This window comes from Fulmarus glacialis, unplaced genomic scaffold (genome assembly GCF_000690835.1).
Source record: "Fulmarus glacialis isolate BGI_N327 unplaced genomic scaffold, ASM69083v1 scaffold17168, whole genome shotgun sequence".
In the NCBI taxonomy this organism is placed as follows: domain Eukaryota; kingdom Metazoa; phylum Chordata; class Aves; order Procellariiformes; family Procellariidae; genus Fulmarus; species Fulmarus glacialis.
The window spans coordinates 12,731-31,045 of record NW_009230355.1 but is presented as its reverse complement, the minus strand read 5'-3'; the positions used below and the strand labels follow the sequence as shown (position 1 = coordinate 31,045).

Genomic DNA, 18,315 nt, shown 5'->3' with positions numbered 1-18,315 from the left:
TGAACCGCTTCACATCATTGTCCAATAGAGCTGGGAAATTACAGAACGGACACCTGCAGCCCAAAATAAGATGCCATTAATGCAGAGTGCCAAACATATCTTTGCTGAAAGCGGATTTAGTCAAATAGCTATATGGTAGTTAATAAGGCTGCCAACCAAACGCTTGCCGCCAGGATGTGCTGACTACTGCCTTTTTGCTCATATTTCTTCGATCACTTCCCTGTTTGCAATCAAAATATTATATGCTCAGCACTGCTTTTGACCATGTAATTTAGAGGATCAGCACAGAGCTGGCAAGCAAGTCTTGGGGGAGACAAGTCTATTGAATTTTAATCTGCTCCTAGTCAAAGGCAGACTAACCTGAATAAAAATAGACCTGGGAAGGCAGAAGCCTGAATTTATAATACAGCTCTTTGAAAGCTACCTATCTCATAGTCAGCACACATTTAGGGTTTCAGGGAACAATTTTCTACAACAGTAAGTGCAGGCTGCATCCTCTGCTGGACACTTACCTGACAAGTTCATCTGCACAGGCCGCAGCCACCTCCTCCTCAGCTTTCCGCTCATAGTATTTACAGAGGATGTTCTCCGGAAGCACTTTCTCCAGCTCGCTGGTGGGGAATGAACACGTGCAACTGCCTTCCATGCAGCTGAGCTCTGACTAGGGTTGGAAGGAAAAAGCTCAGGTTCAGTACGATGCTAATGACAAACAAGACTCAGCACCCAGAACATTTCCAAATAAACCAGTGCAGAGCCTTGCTTAGAGAGAATAAAGCTTAAGTCAGCAGATGACTGCCAGAGAACGGGTTTGCTATGGAAAGAACAAGACTAGTTAAACAGATCAGGCCTCAAACACTGGGCATGAAGATGCTGTTGATAGCTGGGATCACAGTTCACTCACTCCAAGTCCACTGTGACCACATAGCGGCCCGTTATTACTGTACGGTCTCTGCTGAGAACTAGCACTCTGCTCACATCTGCACATTGCATTCTTGTCAATACGCTTATATAAAATACAGCTGCCAGTCTATATGTTTACACGAAATATAGATCCCAGAGTACAAAAGCATCCCACAATTTGATCATCATATCTCGAGGCAAAGGAGCATGCACACTTCAGAGCAGGTTAATGACTCATTTATAGCTCAGCTAAGTACCAGGATAATTGCTAGCTAAATTGGAGACTAAGAAGGCTAGTAGTATCAGAGAGCAACCAACCCCCAAATTAAGTTGGGATCAGGGTGATATTACGAAGGACAAACACTCTTAGCTAGGAGGAGACTGGCCAAGTCAGAGATAAGAGAGTGTTCTCTGTGCAGATACCGTTCGTTTATTAAGTAGAAAATAAAAACCAGATGAGTGCAAGTTATTGTTGTTACTATGAATGCTGTAGAAAGCTTTCCTAGTAATCCAAGTTGCTAAGCCTAGAGCACAAAAGATGGAGGTTAGCAAAACTAAAACCCTATTCAGCAAAGATCCCATTGTGAAGTTGTTGGCTTCACTTGACGGTGAGACTGACTTGTTGGATTTGGATTTCAGGACACAATTCCATTCAGATATTTCCTGGAAAGTGCAGTTACATCTGATTTAAGCAACACCACCACACAAACAGCAATGTGATCTCCCAATAGCAATTTACGCATTTTCCCCTCATCCAGTTAGGAAATTCTTACCTTCCCAGAACCAAAGACTGCCTCCTGAGCATATTTAATTAGGCACTCCTTGCAGAACAAGTGACCATCTGCACACTGAGTTAGCTCTTCAAATGCAAACTCCCCGTAACAACAGCGGCACTCTATCATTTGACCATCCTGCAGCCATAAACAGAGGTATTAGCATCATCATCATCAAAACATCGACAGCTATAGCAACATAAAGGCACATACAACTACAAGCCATAAACAATGCCAGTATTAGTTCTAAAAAAGAGCAACAGATATACACCACTCCATTAGATACCGTATTTGGTGGTCAAAACTCACTAAGCACAACCAGAGACTCAGTTTTAAGTAACTTAATATTTACATGTCTGGCTTCACAGGTTCCAAAAAGCTACAGAACACTTTTTTTTTAATAATTCTTAGCTCACAGGCAGAGAAGCATCTTGGGTTTGGGAATCTGCAATCGCAGGGAAGCAGCAGAGATTACAGACCATTCATACGGGGAAAACCAAGCTTCAGATCTGTTGCCTTCTAAAGGAATATTTACCCACCTGCCTGGAGAGACCTTGTCTCGGCCTCTTCACTGCAGGGGTGGAGAAGCTTGCCACTGTTAAAGAGTAAGCATGCCTACTTCTTCAAAGGTCCAACATCATCTCCAAAGTTTGAAGAGAAATGGGCATTGAGAACGAAAAGGTAATCCACAGCTGCTGAACTGATCTCTAACTTTTCTCTCTTTGTTTAAAGGGAAAGACCTGATTTTCAGGTTTTTAAAGAGTCCCTTCTGCAAATGAGGAAGGCCTTTCCACTGGCAGAGCTCCAACAACAGCAAATCTGTTTTAAACAGCCATAATGGTGGTAGCAAGAGCAAGCCCGGTACTATTCTATTGCGATGTTTGTTCTGGCCAGTGAAGATACAAGCAGCAGCTGACCGAATTACTACAGATCATTACAAGCATCAATACTGTCTCGCTGGACTCAGCTCTTGTCTACCTTTTCTAAAAGCCAGCCAATACACACTATGCAGGTTTTGCCAGCTCAGCAAAAGCAGCACAGTACAAATGCAGCTTCAGAAAAGCTCCACTCCAGAAGCCAAAAGAGTCCGAAGTAGTAAGTGCAAAACAGTGTTTATGCATAAGCTGAACTCAAGAGACCACATTATAGATACTGACCTTCTGATACTGCTCCTCATTCATCTGCAGAGCAAGGAGAAAGTCTGCATGCTGTAAGAGAGACATATGCATCTGTATTTACAGAATAGATAAAGCAATTTTCCAGCCTCTACACTCTTTTACATTATCTCAGGACTTACAAACCACCATAAAAGGCTCACTGTCTGCTTACAACATCACTCAGCCCGTCCTTCCAATCCATTAAGCTATTTATGATTCAGCTAAAACAGATGGGAGAAGCAAAGGCAGCAAGAACAAAGAACCGAATTCTATATTAAGGAGGGCTGCTGGTTCAGGTTTCCATGGGCAGAGATGATCTCACCCAATGGGCCCCTCCAGAGAAAGCCCCAAGGAACATTAGCTTTGTGTTTAAAAGGAGACACTATCCATCAGCCTAAGAGACAACGATCTTTAAGAAGCTACTTTAGAAAGGACTGTAGGTGCAGAGCTGTGAATTCAGTCTTCCCTCAGACTACAAGGGGAAGACAACACACTAGCAAGTGTTGCAGGGTTCTGCTTCAAAACACAAGGTCCTCAGCACAGGACAAGACATTCTGGAGACACAGGACTGCCAACTTGTGGAAGGGCAGAGTGAGTGGACAGACTGCTTTGGGCCTCGTCATTATTCGCCACCAACACTGACCTGCAATTACAAGCCCCAAAGCAGCAGAGAAGCCTGCTAACAATCAGAGGAAATAATTAATTAGTAGAGCTTTTACTACCTTGTAGCAAAAAAAGGTCCAGAACAGTGTTGTATCATGGACTATACATCAACATTAGCAGATATATGGAAGGTTTTCAGCAGCAAAAGTAGCAGCTATATATTTAAGTAAATATAAAACTCTGTGCTTGTTTTTTTCCTCCAAAAACAAGTTACTTGGGAAGAGTAATACATGTTAACAGGTAGTAAAGGGACAAAAGTAGTTATTCCACATTTTGTTCAGCATTTGAATTTCTCTAAGAGGCAGATTTGCATGTTTAGGGCCAAGACTTCTACAGTAGTTGAAGTCGTTTGCGCAAGATCAAAGCAGCTCCTACCACTCACCTCTGCCATCTCTTTAACTTTCTGCTCATAGAATTCCTGCTCCAGTAGCACTGGTGGGAGAAGAGAGCGCTTGTCATAGGACCTCCAGTGCCGTCTCTTATTCTCCAGGAAGAACATGCGCTTCTCAATTTTCACATCTCCTAAAGCAAAGTTAAAGGTGCAATGAAATGGAATGGAGCAGCCAGAACAAAGCTTAAATCCCTCTTCCTCCGTACACCACCAGCTGCATAACTTCAGCATCCCAAACAGCACTGTACCAAGCAGAGGTACTAATGAAGAATATCTCCAAAACAGATACCAAACAGTGACAGAAACATAGCTGTTTTGGGACCACATCCCTTTTCAACAATAGTACTTTCTGCTGCAAGCCAGTTCTGCTTACAATAACCATGCAGAGAGCATGATACATACAGCTTGGTATCTACCTTGCTCAAATTTGAAGTCTATATATGAATACTGATTCATTTCTTTCCTCCTTTTTCGTTTCCCACTGGTTTCGGGAGACAGCTCCTGCCATTTTTTGATGGCATCTGAAAAGGCCTAAAAAACAACATACAGACTTAAATCCTGTCTGTTCTCTGGAAGAAAGCAGAAGCACATACTTCAAACTGAAGTACAGTACAAACATGTGCATAAGTGATCCAAAACCAGAAAGCAAAACACCCTATATAGAGGCAAGTATACCTCTTTCCTTTGCTCACCTTGTTGCTTTACGTACTTGTAAAGCAATCATTCCATAAAAACAAAATAGTTGAATGATACTTCACAACACCTCAGCTATTAATTCTAATACAGCTGGTGTCCACTCTGATGCAACAGAGCTGGTTTAGCGGTTTTTTGTTGTTGGGTTTGGTTTTTCATTTAAAAAAAAATGAAGCTCAAATACTCAGTGCTCAATCAAGCAAGTGAAGAGAAAAGGAATTTTTGTTTTAGTTAAGTCCTGGAATAGTAGAGAAAGAAGCTCAAGCAAGAGGAGCATATCAGAGGAGTAGATCCAAGTCAAAAGCTTGAAGCCACATTTACATTCAGTTTGTTGATACTTAAAACAAGTTTCTTCACAGCTCCATTACAGTGAAACTCTTATGAAGAATATAGGACTCATTCTACAAGTCATAATAAGAAGAAACAGGACAGTGAGACTAGGGCTTCTTTTCAAATACATGCAGTCACTTTACTAATAGCAGCAGTTAGATGTTTTAAGATTTAGCTAAATGTCTAGGCTTTACTGGCAATTATACTGCACTTCAGCAGCAACGTACAGGAACACTCCTGTGTTTAATGCATCACCTACCACCAACTAGCTGGTGTTTCCCCAGTTCTCCTATTAGAGAAAAGTAAAAACTTCCAGCAGCATTGTCTGGCCAATAATTTTTTTAAGTCTCTACTAAATGGATTAATACTCCTTAAAAGGAAGATTATGAAAAAACCCATAACCACACACTAACAGATGGTACAGTACGGCAAAAGACATCGCACTACTCTCCACAGACATGAGAGATAACCCTAGGAAAGAAAACAGAGTTGAACTGGAGAACCTTTCGCGTGATTGCATAGTGTCCCTTGAGTTCATGTAGTGCCCACTTAATGTCTTGGCTGCTCAGCATTTTGAAGTCTGCCATAAGGAGGTCAGCTGCCTGAATAAAGCACCGCTGATCAAGTGGGGCAAGTTTGGAAAAGTCGAAGTAGTCCACTTTAGGCACCTAAGGAGACAATGTGAAAGATATAAAAAGGCTGCTATAAATACACACAAGAACACCCCAAACCACTCTTTCAGTGATCAGGACCTTCTGCAAGACCACCCAAAATTCAGGTTACAGGGCACCCAAGTTCTGAGCACTTATCAGCACTAACCATCAGCTTAGAGCACAGCATACTGGTCTATGCACTTGTGCGGGTAACCTGCCCTGAGCTGCACCACGCTGCAGCTCTGCTCCTAGCAGGACCCACACCATGGAGTTTAAAACCACTGTGTGTGGCTGCATGAGACAGCGAGGAGAGGATGCATTTAGGTTGCTATAAAGGGTGAACAACGTTACTGGCTTGAGGTTGAGAGATGCTTCCAAGAGTAGAAAGAGGTATTCGACATTTCTCTCTCTCAGGCCACACGCAGCTATTTCAACATACTCAAAGCAGCTCAGGGAGAATTTTTTGTCAAATGGACTTTTAAAAAAAATAAATAAAATCAAGAAACTGTCAGGAGATTCGCAGTTAGGAGGCTGAAAGGCAATGCCTAAAGGCCACACAAGAGAGACCTGAGGGCCAAGTCTACCTCATGTGACAGAAGGAATTCTTGTATCAGTTATCAAAATGAACACTTCAGACAGGCAGCTGGCAGGCAGGCAGGGCAGAGGGTTTCGCTGAAGGCAAAAGAGCAGATATGGTGCAGCTACACAACAGCAAAACAGGAAAGTCTTGAAGTCATCTTGCAAGCAACTAACTATTGCTATTTAACACTTAAATGCACCCAGAGGCCTCCTATAACGTATGGCTCAACCAGGCATTCTACAAATACAAACTAATAGAACCGGACATCCCAAGATCTGCTCAGGCTGAACAGACTGGATGGGAGGCATGCTGTAGATGAGGATACTATCACTTGCCTTTGTCTCATCTTGGCTGGCAAGCAGGCTGCTGCTGGGATTTAAAACCACTCTGCCTTCTTTCTTTGGGTAATCTGGATTTTCCAGAAGAAAGTTACAAAGTCTGAAAAGATAAATATAGTTACTTCAGGGTTTGGGAGCTCAGGTTCATTCCTCGCTTGTCCAATTTTTAGTATCTTATAATTAAGAGGCTGGGCAGGCAAGTCACAACCTGCCCTGGAAGAACCAAGGGAGGTCTCAGACTAGAGCAAACTGAAAGTAAATGACTAAGAATTAAGTAAAGAATGAACACCTGTATGACTGCAGAAGAAAAAGCAAATAGATTTGTCTTTCAACAATTATATTTACATAAGAGAAGCTTGTACGGATGAGCTACTAACCAACCTACATCTCTCTATGACAGAGGTGAACAACCAGGCTTACTTCCCCACTCACACCCATGGGTAAAACCATGCAAAGTGATGCGTCCTTTGAGCACGTGTCAAACCCTGCACAACTAAGAGTCAAGGTGTACTAACTTCCTGCTGCTCTGGAATTAACATTATGAAGACCATACAAGAAAGAACAGTCACAGCATTAGCAGCATTAATTGAAATCTGGCTGTCGCTAATACAAACGCATCTATGGAAAAAGCATATGAACCAAATCTGGCTGTCGCTAATACAAACGCATCCATGGAAAAAGCGTATGAACTCCTACAAAAGCTGTGAAAGGTTGGTATCTTCCTCAACAGAAGTTTACAGATTCATATTTTAATTAAAGCCTCCAGTCTATCTACTTTAACATTAGAGAGAGACAGAAACAAGTTTAAACTGTGCTTACATACAATATGTACTCTGAACACAGGTTTCATTGTAATAAAGCTTGAAATCACACCAGCATTGTCCAATTCACACTAGAAACTGGCCTAGTGAGAACAGCAGTTAGAAAATAATCACTAAAAATGGCTGAAAAAAAATGCATACTAGCCTGTAAATGCAGCATACCTGAGGTTCTATCACAAACAATCATAACTTTGTCAGGTAAATTTAGTTTAACTGAGTATTTCAGCTTAGAAAAGACTCTAGCAAGTAGTTTCAGAATACCCCATTGATGGAGATCCACAAATACTTCAGAAGCCCTTTTGAAAGGGAAGCTTGCTGTAGGCTATCTGACTGAATCAGACTTTCACAGCTTATTCTCAACCATCACTAACCAGCTGTGCTAGCTGGGTCAAGTAACATAAGCTGTTCCTCAGTTTCCCCAGCTGTAGAATAATATCCTTCTGAAAGGAGCTAGGACAAGCAATTAACATTTGTAAAACTTTGAATGAGAAGGTGCTAGGTTGCAGCAAAGACATAATTGCAACTAATTTACATTCCTGATGTCAGAAATCAGTCCCTAATTAAGAAATCTGAACTGGCTTGAAGCATTAACCCACTATCAAGGCATGATTACTTTAGCCCTGCTTTCACATTCAAAGCAGAGGCATTTCTTTTTGTTTAATCAGGTATTGACATATTGAGCCAGAAGCTTTTGACTGAGTGTGAATGCTTCTGCACACAAAAGCTGAATAGATGATACCCTGCTAAGAGGAGCTCCCACACCTTATCTTTCACATCAATTGAAAGTTTTAAGACGATCGTTTTGGAAAACAACAAAATATCTTGGCACTGAGCATTTAATAGCTTCCAGCCCTCCCCCCTCATACTTTTTGTAAAAGATAACTGTTTTAATCCAACAAAACAGAAGCTTCAAGGAGCTCAAATCACTGCAGCTCAAACGCAAGGGTTTCAGCTGGGGCAGTCAGAATACATTTGAACTATTCTGCATGTTGCCATTTCAATGCTCAGGATTTTCAGAGATGTTAACCTTCAATGTCTGACAATTAGTTAAGTGGGTCCCAGCACGCAATGCACGCACACTTGCAGCACTGTTCATTAATATCTGCACCACAGGACACAGAGCCAGTTAAAAGCCTCATCCCTGCCCAAACTCAGCCACCCTTATTTATTATATTTCAAGCCTGATTCAGCTTGACATACCATGGAGATCAAAGAGACCCTGCCAGTGAGGCTGACCAGTGCTTTGACCCATTTGTTCTCATACAAAAGATGCAGTGACAACTCAAAAGATAGTTTGGTTAAAGGAATAAAAATATGGAGAAGAAATCTTTATCATCCAGTAAGTGGGTAACGCACCGCTGAGCAGACACTGTAGATGGCCTACAGGGAAGCCTGTAAGCACCTTTTCATCTCACTGGGTTTGTGGCACACAATAGGAGAGAAGAGATTTCGGGAGCAAAAAGGGAAGGAACACATTAAGACTGATAGAAGCCAATACTGGGATTTAATTCTATCAGGCTTTGCTAAATTCCCGCAGGACACAATAACGAGTTTTTTCACACAATCTGTGAGAGGGTCCTGCAGCCAGATGCCTAACTTCAGTGGCGTGATCGCCCCGAGGAATGGCCCTACCCATCTTCTACACTCCCAACGCAACCATCCACGCCGAGGTGCACCAAGTACGTAGTGCGGGCACCTGAAAGCTTCTCTCATGCTGACCATGCCACCGCTGCAGGGGAAGCACTTTCAAAAGACAAGAAAGAAGTTACAGTCTGATGACTTTCTAACCAAGAAGCCCTACTTTGGAGACATGACTTCACAACACAGGCAAAGGCAGCAGAATAGGAAATCTGGGCCCAATGGATGGGATCACCCTTAGTTCCTTGCCAGTTAACTTATTTATGGTCCAATAACTAATTCTAAGCCTCATGCACTTGAATACTGCTTAATTAGTGCCCTAGTTAACTGGAAAGGGTATTGGATTCATACAACAGAGTGAATACTCTGGCAACCAACACCTACTCTTCATTCTTGTATCACATAATAATTAGTTTCAACATGTTTGAGATAGCAGTGACAGCTGCAGAGAGAGCAAGAGAGGGGTCACCTAGCATCAGACACAAGTCACAAGTGATTTACTTCAAACCACTCTCCCCTCCATGTTGCTGGTGCCAACACACACAATCCTTTGCTCTTCAGCTGTGCAAGCTTTACCCAAAAGAATAGGGTGATGATGCAACTTACCAATAAGGTTAATGACTTTTTTAAAACTTTTGATTCTAACATGACTCCCAGAGATATCAAGCATGATGAACACTAAGGTATTCTGGAACTGCTAACACAATTGGGAGAGCAACAGTCCTCACACTTATTTTCCACTCCTTTTACTTCTCTTCTTGGCTCACATTTCTGCTCAGTTTGACCAAAATCAGTCCCTCATCAGGTATCTAGAATCAATCCTACCAGCCCTTAAATGTGTTTCCTCTATTCTATCTGCAAAAAGTGACATAAGAGAACTCAAACAGTACTACTGCTACTTGATAGTAAAGGGGACAAAAGCCAACATGACGACACTAAATAAGGGAGTCCAAAGCAGAGTCAGCTTTACCTGGAAAAAGCCAAAAGCCAGTGAAATGAACAGGTAAGAAACTATTTTCTCCAACTCAAAACTCACCAACCCATCTTCGTACTATGTTTTATAGAAGTCATCTCAACACCTTAATCCTGACACCCACCCTTTTTAAGAACCCTATTAATAGTTAAGAGGAAATTATATGTAGTATCTTTAAATAAGAAAATGATCTTAAAAGCAGAGAAGCTACAGCACAATGTCAGAATTAGAGAGGATTTAAGAAAAGCTCTATTAGAAGGAAAAAAAAATTCTCTGCTCTTTGGCACTATCAGCGCAGCGCTGACTCCCAGCCTGGATGTGCTATAGAACAGCATCGTTAGCGGGTGGGGAAGTGGAAATGTGACTGCAGCCAGACTGCTGTATGATACACCCTGGCTGTTAGCTCTATACTTACACATTTAAGTCATAGCAGTTCTTGATGCTGATTAGCTCTTCAATATATTCCTTCTTCACATCTGGGAATCTTGCTTCCTACAGTAGGAAAAGCTAAAGGTTACGTAGGTGTTAGAGGAGCTGTGTAGCACAACCTAGCAACAGCACCAAAGACAGAGATTTATAGGTAATTATCTAGCATGCTCCTGAGACAAGGGCCAAAATGGATTTCAAGAGACCATTTATAACCATCCAGCCTGGATACCGCAGGCTGCTGGCTTTCCTTTGCTCCACAAGATGATTGCTAACAGCACTTTCTCACAAGAAAAGTATGGGTAGTGAAGCGAATGGCCATGAGCAGCTGGTGTAATGAGTGATTCAGGCTGGATGGAAAGAAGAGAGGCACGTAGGTATGATCTACAACACAAGAAAAGCTAATATTTACCTTCAGACAGAAGATTAAGGAGTTCCAGATTGTGTGCTGAAATACAACATTCCAAAGCAAAAGGAAAAAACCCAACAATACGTATACCCACCCAAAGCACCGAGACACACTAGGAATGAGATCAGAACAGACAACAAACCTCTACTGGCATTTCTGTGAAAGCTCTCCCAGCATTAGCCACGTAGCAAAGAGTACCCTTTGCGGCTCTCTCTCGTTGAGTTTCTGTACAGGTATTGCAATCGATTGCACCACATGATATTTTGCTTTGCAAGACTGGACTGGTCAGGGTTCTCAAGCAACCCTGACAATGCAAGAGTAACTACTTGCCATCTCAAAGCAAGTCACTGATCAGCAAGGTCTCACTTGGAAAGAACTGTATTTTGTTGGGCTGCTACTTAAAGAATATTTTCCTCAACAATCAGATATGGGATGTGGAGGGAAGACTTGGAGGGGATGGGGTTGGTGGTGTAAGATACAGATGCAGTAAAATATGCTTGTTTGCCAAAAAGTATTCCATAAGGCATCAAGAGAGACCCTTCCTCCCTAGCAATCAAGGGGAGGAGTGTGCACTGGAGACATGTGAAGCATCACCACATTTGTTTTGTTTTTTACATATACACCATGTTGCCCAAGCTGCTGAACATACCAAAAGTTAAGGAGTACCCTTCTTGGTGGTTCAGTTCTTGTAGTTAGTGCCCCTCATGCTAAGCTTCACACACAGAGTCAAAAAGGAGCGTGTGGAGTTAACATACACAAGTCTTACAGGCTGCCCAGGGAAGTGGTAGAGTCACCATCCCTGGAAGTATTTAAAAGACATGTAGATGAGGCGCTCAGGGACATGGTTTAGTGGGCATGGTGGTGTTGGGTTAACGGTTGGACTTGATGATCTTAGAGGTCTTTTCCAACCTTAATGATTTTATGATTCTGTGATTCTAAGTCTTCACGCTGCTTATCCAGTAATTCCTCAGTGCTACTGCTTGGAAATCCACACTGCAAGGGCAACTCCTGACCACTATAGTGGCCTTTACCTGGCCATGGACTAAAGCACTCTAGGAAAGCCAGCTGAAAGCAGCCATGGCTCTCAGCCGTGTGTCTCTAAGCCTTCTCTACCCCACCCCTCTATCCCTCTACCAGTGTTTAGTGTCTCAGTTTTGCTTGTTTAGCTCTACATCCATCGCCAAAGCAGCTCTACAGAGTTGGCTTAGGAATCAGCCAGACAAAAACAAACAAGCAGAACTCAGAGGGCAGTAGCCTTTAAGGGAACAGACCGATATTATTTTACCCCACTGTGCCCTTGAGACCCTGCCATCAGTTCTGTTAAATCTCCCTGGCCAATAGCCCACCTCGAAGCAAACAGTGCCCTGAAGATTCGCATCCTCTCACCACTTCTGCCATAGTGCTGGGGTTAGTCTTTCAAACCAAAGTTCTCCAAGACAGTTCATTGCATGTTCCTCACCCGGTGCATAGGAACACCTATGTTCCTATGTCTCAGCCAAAATGAAGGGGATTTGCAGCTGAAGTCAACAGGACTGTGCTTTGAGCATGTGAAGCACTACACACCTTGAAAAACCTGTCTGAAAATAACATGCACACTGAAGGCAAACAAGCCCTGGGAATACTTACCGTCTCTCTGATGAGCAGCGCAGTGAGGTCTTGGTCCTGCCCAGCAGCTCCTTGTTCTGGCACATTACTAGAGCCAAGTTCGTGAGAGCCCTGTGCCGGGTATGCTGGACCTGGCTGTTCGTTGTCTATCACTGCCTGCTGACCCATTTCTTCTGGTGGATGCGCCGGCTGGGGCGAAGCAGGACCTGGAATCCCATCCTGCTGTGGTTCAGGTCGGGGAAAGGCTGGCCCAGGAGCCTCCTCTCCGTATGCCCTCAAAGACCCTGGGTCTGCTTCAGGCTGCCCTTGCTGAGGAGCACAACCATTTACTACAGCATGAGGCTCGCCTTCCAACGGCTGGAAGTATGGGTGATCCAGCTGGCTGTTCTCGTGGATCTCCTGGACTGTGGTAGTTGCAGCAGCTGTTCCTCCGAGGTTTTGCTCTGGCTCCAAGTCCTCTCCTTGCCATCCCTGGGCTTCCACCTTTTCTTCCTGTTGTGGTGGGAGGGCTGCATTCTCCAGATTAATGATTTCTCTGTTAACAACAGGCTGTGGACTCGTCTTTATTGCTGGAAGCAAACTTGGGCCAGGCTCCTGGTTACTTGTAAGTTCAAACCTGGGGCCATTAAGCTCAGATGGTCCAGGCTGCTGCAAGGCAAAGTTCATATTCTCATCCCTACTTGGTCCAGCACTGCTCTCCACGATGTGATTATACCGGTCTCCCTGGCACAGCAGAGTTAAGTTCTCATCTTGCAGATATATGCTCCTCAAGGGCTCAACAGCACTTTTAGATCCTCCTTCTCCCACAGTGTTTGCACCCTGCCATTGAGCAGCAGGTCTGATGACATTGGGACGCAGAAGCTGCTGCTGATGCTTTGGGGTCTAAAAAGAAGACAGACAAGAATAAGTAGGAGTTCTTGTCTGCATGTCAGAATCCTTGCTCCAGATGATGATCTTTTGCATCTAATCAAATTTCTGATGGGAAACAGATGAAAAGTCTGTTTAGCAAGGTGCTTAATAAGGCATAAAACTGCAACCCGCATATCTTTGTTTCACTGAACACCATCCTCAGTCTGGCCCCAGGTGCTAAGAGAACATTTGGCAGAACTGGGGATGCACAGGCCTTTCAGACTGGAATAATTTCCTGAGCTCACCTCAGTCCCCACTTCCCTCCAAGTAAATAGTCTGGGAAGGAGGAACTAACTGATAGCATATTTGCATTCTCACCAATTTATTTAAACAGGCTGGAACCAAAGCTCAAAACATTAATCTCTGGCTTTGTTCTTGCCTCTGGCAGACAGACTGCTGTATGCCAACAGAGTCTGAACATTCTCTGCTCCTGTTTTCAACTAAGAAACAGAAAAGTCAGCTTCACAACCAATTTTCTCAATGCCTCTGGTTACTTAAAGAGAAAAGTGGAATATATTCTTCATATAGCTTAGATATGAAATTAGACACTTAAAATGAGTTAAGCTAAAGCCTTTCGCCCTCCTCTGTGTGACTGCCTGTGCCAGTGGAAAGGGATTTATCAGGTGGTCTGGCTTTGTAAAACTGCAAAAACGTAAGTGCCTGCAACAGCCCAACAAGAATCCAAACAGCATAGAGGAATATAAAGCATGAAAGGTCAAACAAGGCATGTTTTTGACCATGTTTTGAACATGATGTTCTAAGGAACATCAAGTCCTCTTACAAAGCACTCCACCTTTCTGGATTAAGATAGATAACCTTATGGAAGCTACAGCGTTCGTTAAGTATAAATTTAAATACAATGCAGGTTAACAATCTAGTTCTCCCCTCCTGTGCCCAAAATATGATTGAACACGTAAAGCCAGCAAAACGCCATCATTTCAACATTCATTTCAGACATCCTAAGTAAATTACTGTAACCGGACAGGACTCTCAAAGGAATGCATCAGGACATTTGCACAAGAGTTGGCTATAAAGGCCATGAATAAAGCAGGGCAAGTACAAGAATGAAAAATTACCTCTGCCAAGATGACTACATCATCATCATCTTCCTCACGCTGCTGCTGTGCTGGCGTTTCCAGCAACAAAGGTAATTCTTCATCTGAGGAATCTGATATCATGATAAGACCTTCGTCCCTACGGTTTATCCAGTCTGTAGTAAAGGAAGTTAAGTTAGCTATTTGCTAAAAGTAAATAACTGAAATTACAGGGCATAAGCACTGAAACATGTGAAAAAGCAATCTTCACATTTGCATTGCAGCAACAGGGAAGAAGCGCTCAAAGGTCACCGGTTCCTCTGCAAGTTACTGTTACAGGCACTCCCAGCTCCCTCGGCCCCCTGAGCAAAACACATGCATAAACTAGAGCTCAAGAGACCACAATGGCACATGAATGAAACAGTCACTCATTGACGCTTACGCAGAGATTCTTCTATCCCAAACTTCAGCACGAGTCAAGCTGCTGCAAAAATTATTCTGAACAAGCCACGTACATAGTACTTCCTAATTTTTGCAGAGAAGTCCTGAATGTTCAGTATCTCAGGGACAATACATTTTCTTTTATTAATGTGCAGTGGATTCTAGAGGAGAGATAAGGTTCCCTGTGCAATTCAGCCTCTTCTGAAGGAGTGTGACTTTGTAGGAGTACCTTATGCAAGACAGAGATAGGGCCCCTGACTGCAGGTGCAGAAGATATCCTCTTACTAGATGACAACCTTGTCACTCAAGGCTTGTCAAGAGTGGAATATAGATGCTACTGAGCACAGCTACTGGAGCTCAGGAGACACACTCCAGCCAGAAACAGAGACAGCATACAACCATGCTTTCCCTATGATTTGACACAATGTTTTGGCCTATGCTTTAGCATAAGTATTCATGAGTATTCATTTATCACCTTTCAGGCATACACAGAAAGCATCATTTTGAATTCCACTCTTGGAGGAACGGATGCCAATGCATACAGCCCGATGAGGATATGAATGCAAAGCCAGCCTCTCCCCTATGAGGTTCTCAGAAGGGTGGAACACCATAAGCCCCTCAGATCTGCTGAAATACCTCTACATCGTGTTCCCGAGAAGTTAGCAATCTGCCTTAAGGCAGTACAACATGAGAAAGACAAGAGCAAAATATTTTGCATGTCAGCATAAAATGAGAGAATTTTCTGTAGGTGGCTGTGAAGTAAGTGTCACAGAGCAGTGCATGACACAACAAAACAGACCAATAGCAGGTTCCCATTAACAGCACTCTTGCAAGTTTAGTATCTATGAGTCCTGCTGCTTGTAAGTAGAGTTTTACAAACAGAGTTTCGGAAATACGCACAAATCGGTACTTACCTTTTCCTCTGTGACTACGGAAGCTGTTCAAGTTAATTACCTCTTCATTTCCACCTCTCTCTGCCATTTTAAACTGCTGTACCCGAAAGTGTCAACGCCCAGGCATGGCAGTCAGGCTCGCATGAGGAACTAGAAGACAAAATAAAAACAGGAGAGAGTAAGGCACACTCAGCAGCACCCTAATCGGGCTTTCCCAAGACTAAGCCACTAGATCATTTTGGGGGTTCTTCTGGTTCTCCCAGGACAACCTCTCCATGAGGATATTTTTCTGTACCACCTTCTCAGTGCCTAAAAGCAGACATGTTTCTGTTGTCTTCTGTTCCAACAGTTACGACGGCCGACTGAAGAGTGCAATCAGGCCCAAGAAACCTCTCCAGAGAAGACACAAAGGTGCTTATAGCTATAGAATCACAAAAAGGCAAGGGGGAGATGCAATTCTGTCCAGCCAGGGCTCAAACCCTCCCCGTATGTGGATCTTCTCCTGTTTCCAAGAAGTCAAAAACCTGATGTATCAACTCACATAGCGGTGTTTCTGCCACCATCTACTGGTGAGAGGAGCAAAAGCCACTTGCCAGAGCTGCCACAGGGCAACACCATGTAAGCCTGCATCTCAAACGTACCAGCTGATGTCATTGCAACCATCCCCTATTGCACTTAATGCCATGAAGTCATACCATGCACAAATGCTGCAGAAATGCTAGCACCGAGGTGAACAGCCAATGTTATGGGTCAGACCTGAGAGCCCAGCTGCTGAGGAGCTGAACCGTGAAGTGAGCCACACTGCTGATTCAAACCCTGAATTCCCTTGTGTGCCGCCAAGGTGAGGCACAACTTCAGAGGGACCAGAGGTGCTTTGAGTTCACTTCCACAACGTCCATGCTGTTGACACGTCAGAAGGAAGCTGCACCCCTGGCAGGGCAGTACGTAAGTGCGTGTTTTGTGCCTGCATTGTGAAGCGGCACGGGACAAGTCACATTTGCAGAGCACATTTTCTTGCCATCATCTGCTATTTTAAAGAAGAGACCTCCCTGATTTATGACACATCCCCTCCTCAGTGAGGGTTTGGTACAAATTCCAGGATACGCCACCTGCTCTCAAACCGAAAAGAGAGCACGACAGGGATTGGGGTCCTTCACAGGACTGAGCTTTTGGGACTAAAATTTGCTACCCCCGCCTGTTCTCAGAGAAGCACAATGAGCCGGCTGGATTAGGAGATCAGAGGAATCGCTGCAACCTGAACAGTAGGTTTCCATTTTATGCTCTGTCAGCTTATAGCTCTCAATTCCCGCTATCGCAGAGCACCTGAATACGTATGTGAACTCCAAGCACAATTTGATCACTGGAACGAGAAAGGAGGTCTTTTTATTGAGAAGTATTCATCTCATTATTAGAGCACAGAGGAATTGGTATTATTAAATATTTACTGATGCATAAGTTGGAAGAAAATGGAGGGTCTGCTATAAAATCCTGTTTGCTAGTACACAAGAGCAGAATAAATTCCTCCTCAATAATTATACTTAACTTCCTCTGCAGGGAACAGGATTTGCAGCTAGGACAGGAGATGAAGAAATCAGTTCAGATGCATACTATGTACTTATATCTATACCCCCCCGCCCCCCAGGAACCAGTCATTACCATCTTCAAAATATTTTAATACAAGATAAAATAACAAAAATAAAAAAGTATAAATTTAGCACTTAAAAAAGCGAAAACCCAAGCCACCTTTCACAGAAAGCGCACGCTGCACAGCAGTGCCGAGTGTTGGCCAGCTTTGGGCAGGAACGCGCCCTCCTCCTGCAGAACAGCCTGCACAGACACGGTCCAAAGCCTCGCACCGTAGGCAGCGGGATAAATGAGCAAGGCGGCAGCGTTTTCCCGTTTGCAGGGCAGGACGCTTGCTTAACACACACAAAGGGTGCCAGCGGCACGGCTCAGTGCCTGAAGCAGCCTTCTGCGGAGGGAACCTCCACCATAAAGGTTTTCAAGGCTCGGCTTCGAACAGCCACGCTCACCTGGTCCCCTGCACTGGTGACGGTCCAAATTTGAGTGGGACATTGGGCTAGGGAGCTGCAGAGGCCTCTTCTAACCAGCATTACTACAAATATGCAACTACCCCTATATTTGAGCCCTGAAACCTCAGTAGCATACCCTATTTCCAGTAGGAGTATCATGGGCATATTGACGCTTTGAAAACGCTTCAAAAGCAAGATTCTGGGAGTGTTTCCACTAGGTCCTTCAGCTTCTGCCTTATAAGCAAGGAGAAATAAATCTTACTTTATTTGCCAGAATGGCATGAAAGCGCCGTTCTCATCATTGCAGACAGGTGCTGGAGCGACAGCTCAGTAGCTGGGTCACTGTAAGCGTACTTGGCGAAAAACCTGTCCTTTTTAAAAGGTCACATCCACATTATTACAGTTGTATTTTCCCTGGTACTCAGGAATAGCTACCACCTAACCCTGCAGAGCATTTTTCCATCCTTAGCCTTCTCAGTACTTTAGAAAACAAGATCAATATGCTTCTTGCCATTTAAAAGATGGAGAAATGGAAGCACGGAAAGGACCAGTGTGGCCAAGGCCACCAAGCAGGCTAGCAGCAAAGCCAGGAGCAGCACCCAGGCCTCTTCAGCTCATGTACCCATGCCAACCACTTCTGCTTTTCAGCACGTTG

At 43.7% G+C, this 18,315-nt stretch overlaps 1 protein-coding gene across 1 annotated transcript in view; it reads right to left on the bottom strand.

Annotated features, from left to right (window-relative positions):
• RNF216 (ring finger protein 216) overlaps positions 1 to 15,715 on the bottom strand; it is a 54,550-nt gene extending 38,835 nt beyond the window's left edge. Inside the window, exons 1-12 of the mRNA XM_009584198.1 lie at positions 15,649 to 15,715; positions 14,336 to 14,469; positions 12,372 to 13,232; positions 10,326 to 10,402; positions 6,476 to 6,578; positions 5,411 to 5,575; positions 4,301 to 4,415; positions 3,876 to 4,015; positions 2,831 to 2,881; positions 1,674 to 1,811; positions 513 to 661; positions 1 to 53 (exon numbers count right to left, since the gene is read on the bottom strand). The exon at positions 1 to 53 is cut by the window's left edge and continues 41 nt beyond it. Of these exons, the coding sequence (XP_009582493.1) occupies positions 1 to 53; positions 513 to 661; positions 1,674 to 1,811; positions 2,831 to 2,881; positions 3,876 to 4,015; positions 4,301 to 4,415; positions 5,411 to 5,575; positions 6,476 to 6,578; positions 10,326 to 10,402; positions 12,372 to 13,232; positions 14,336 to 14,469; positions 15,649 to 15,715 (2,053 nt within the window). The remainder of the gene's footprint in view (positions 54 to 512; positions 662 to 1,673; positions 1,812 to 2,830; positions 2,882 to 3,875; positions 4,016 to 4,300; positions 4,416 to 5,410; positions 5,576 to 6,475; positions 6,579 to 10,325; positions 10,403 to 12,371; positions 13,233 to 14,335; positions 14,470 to 15,648) is intronic.
• Between the last annotated feature and the right edge of the window lie 2,600 nt (positions 15,716 to 18,315).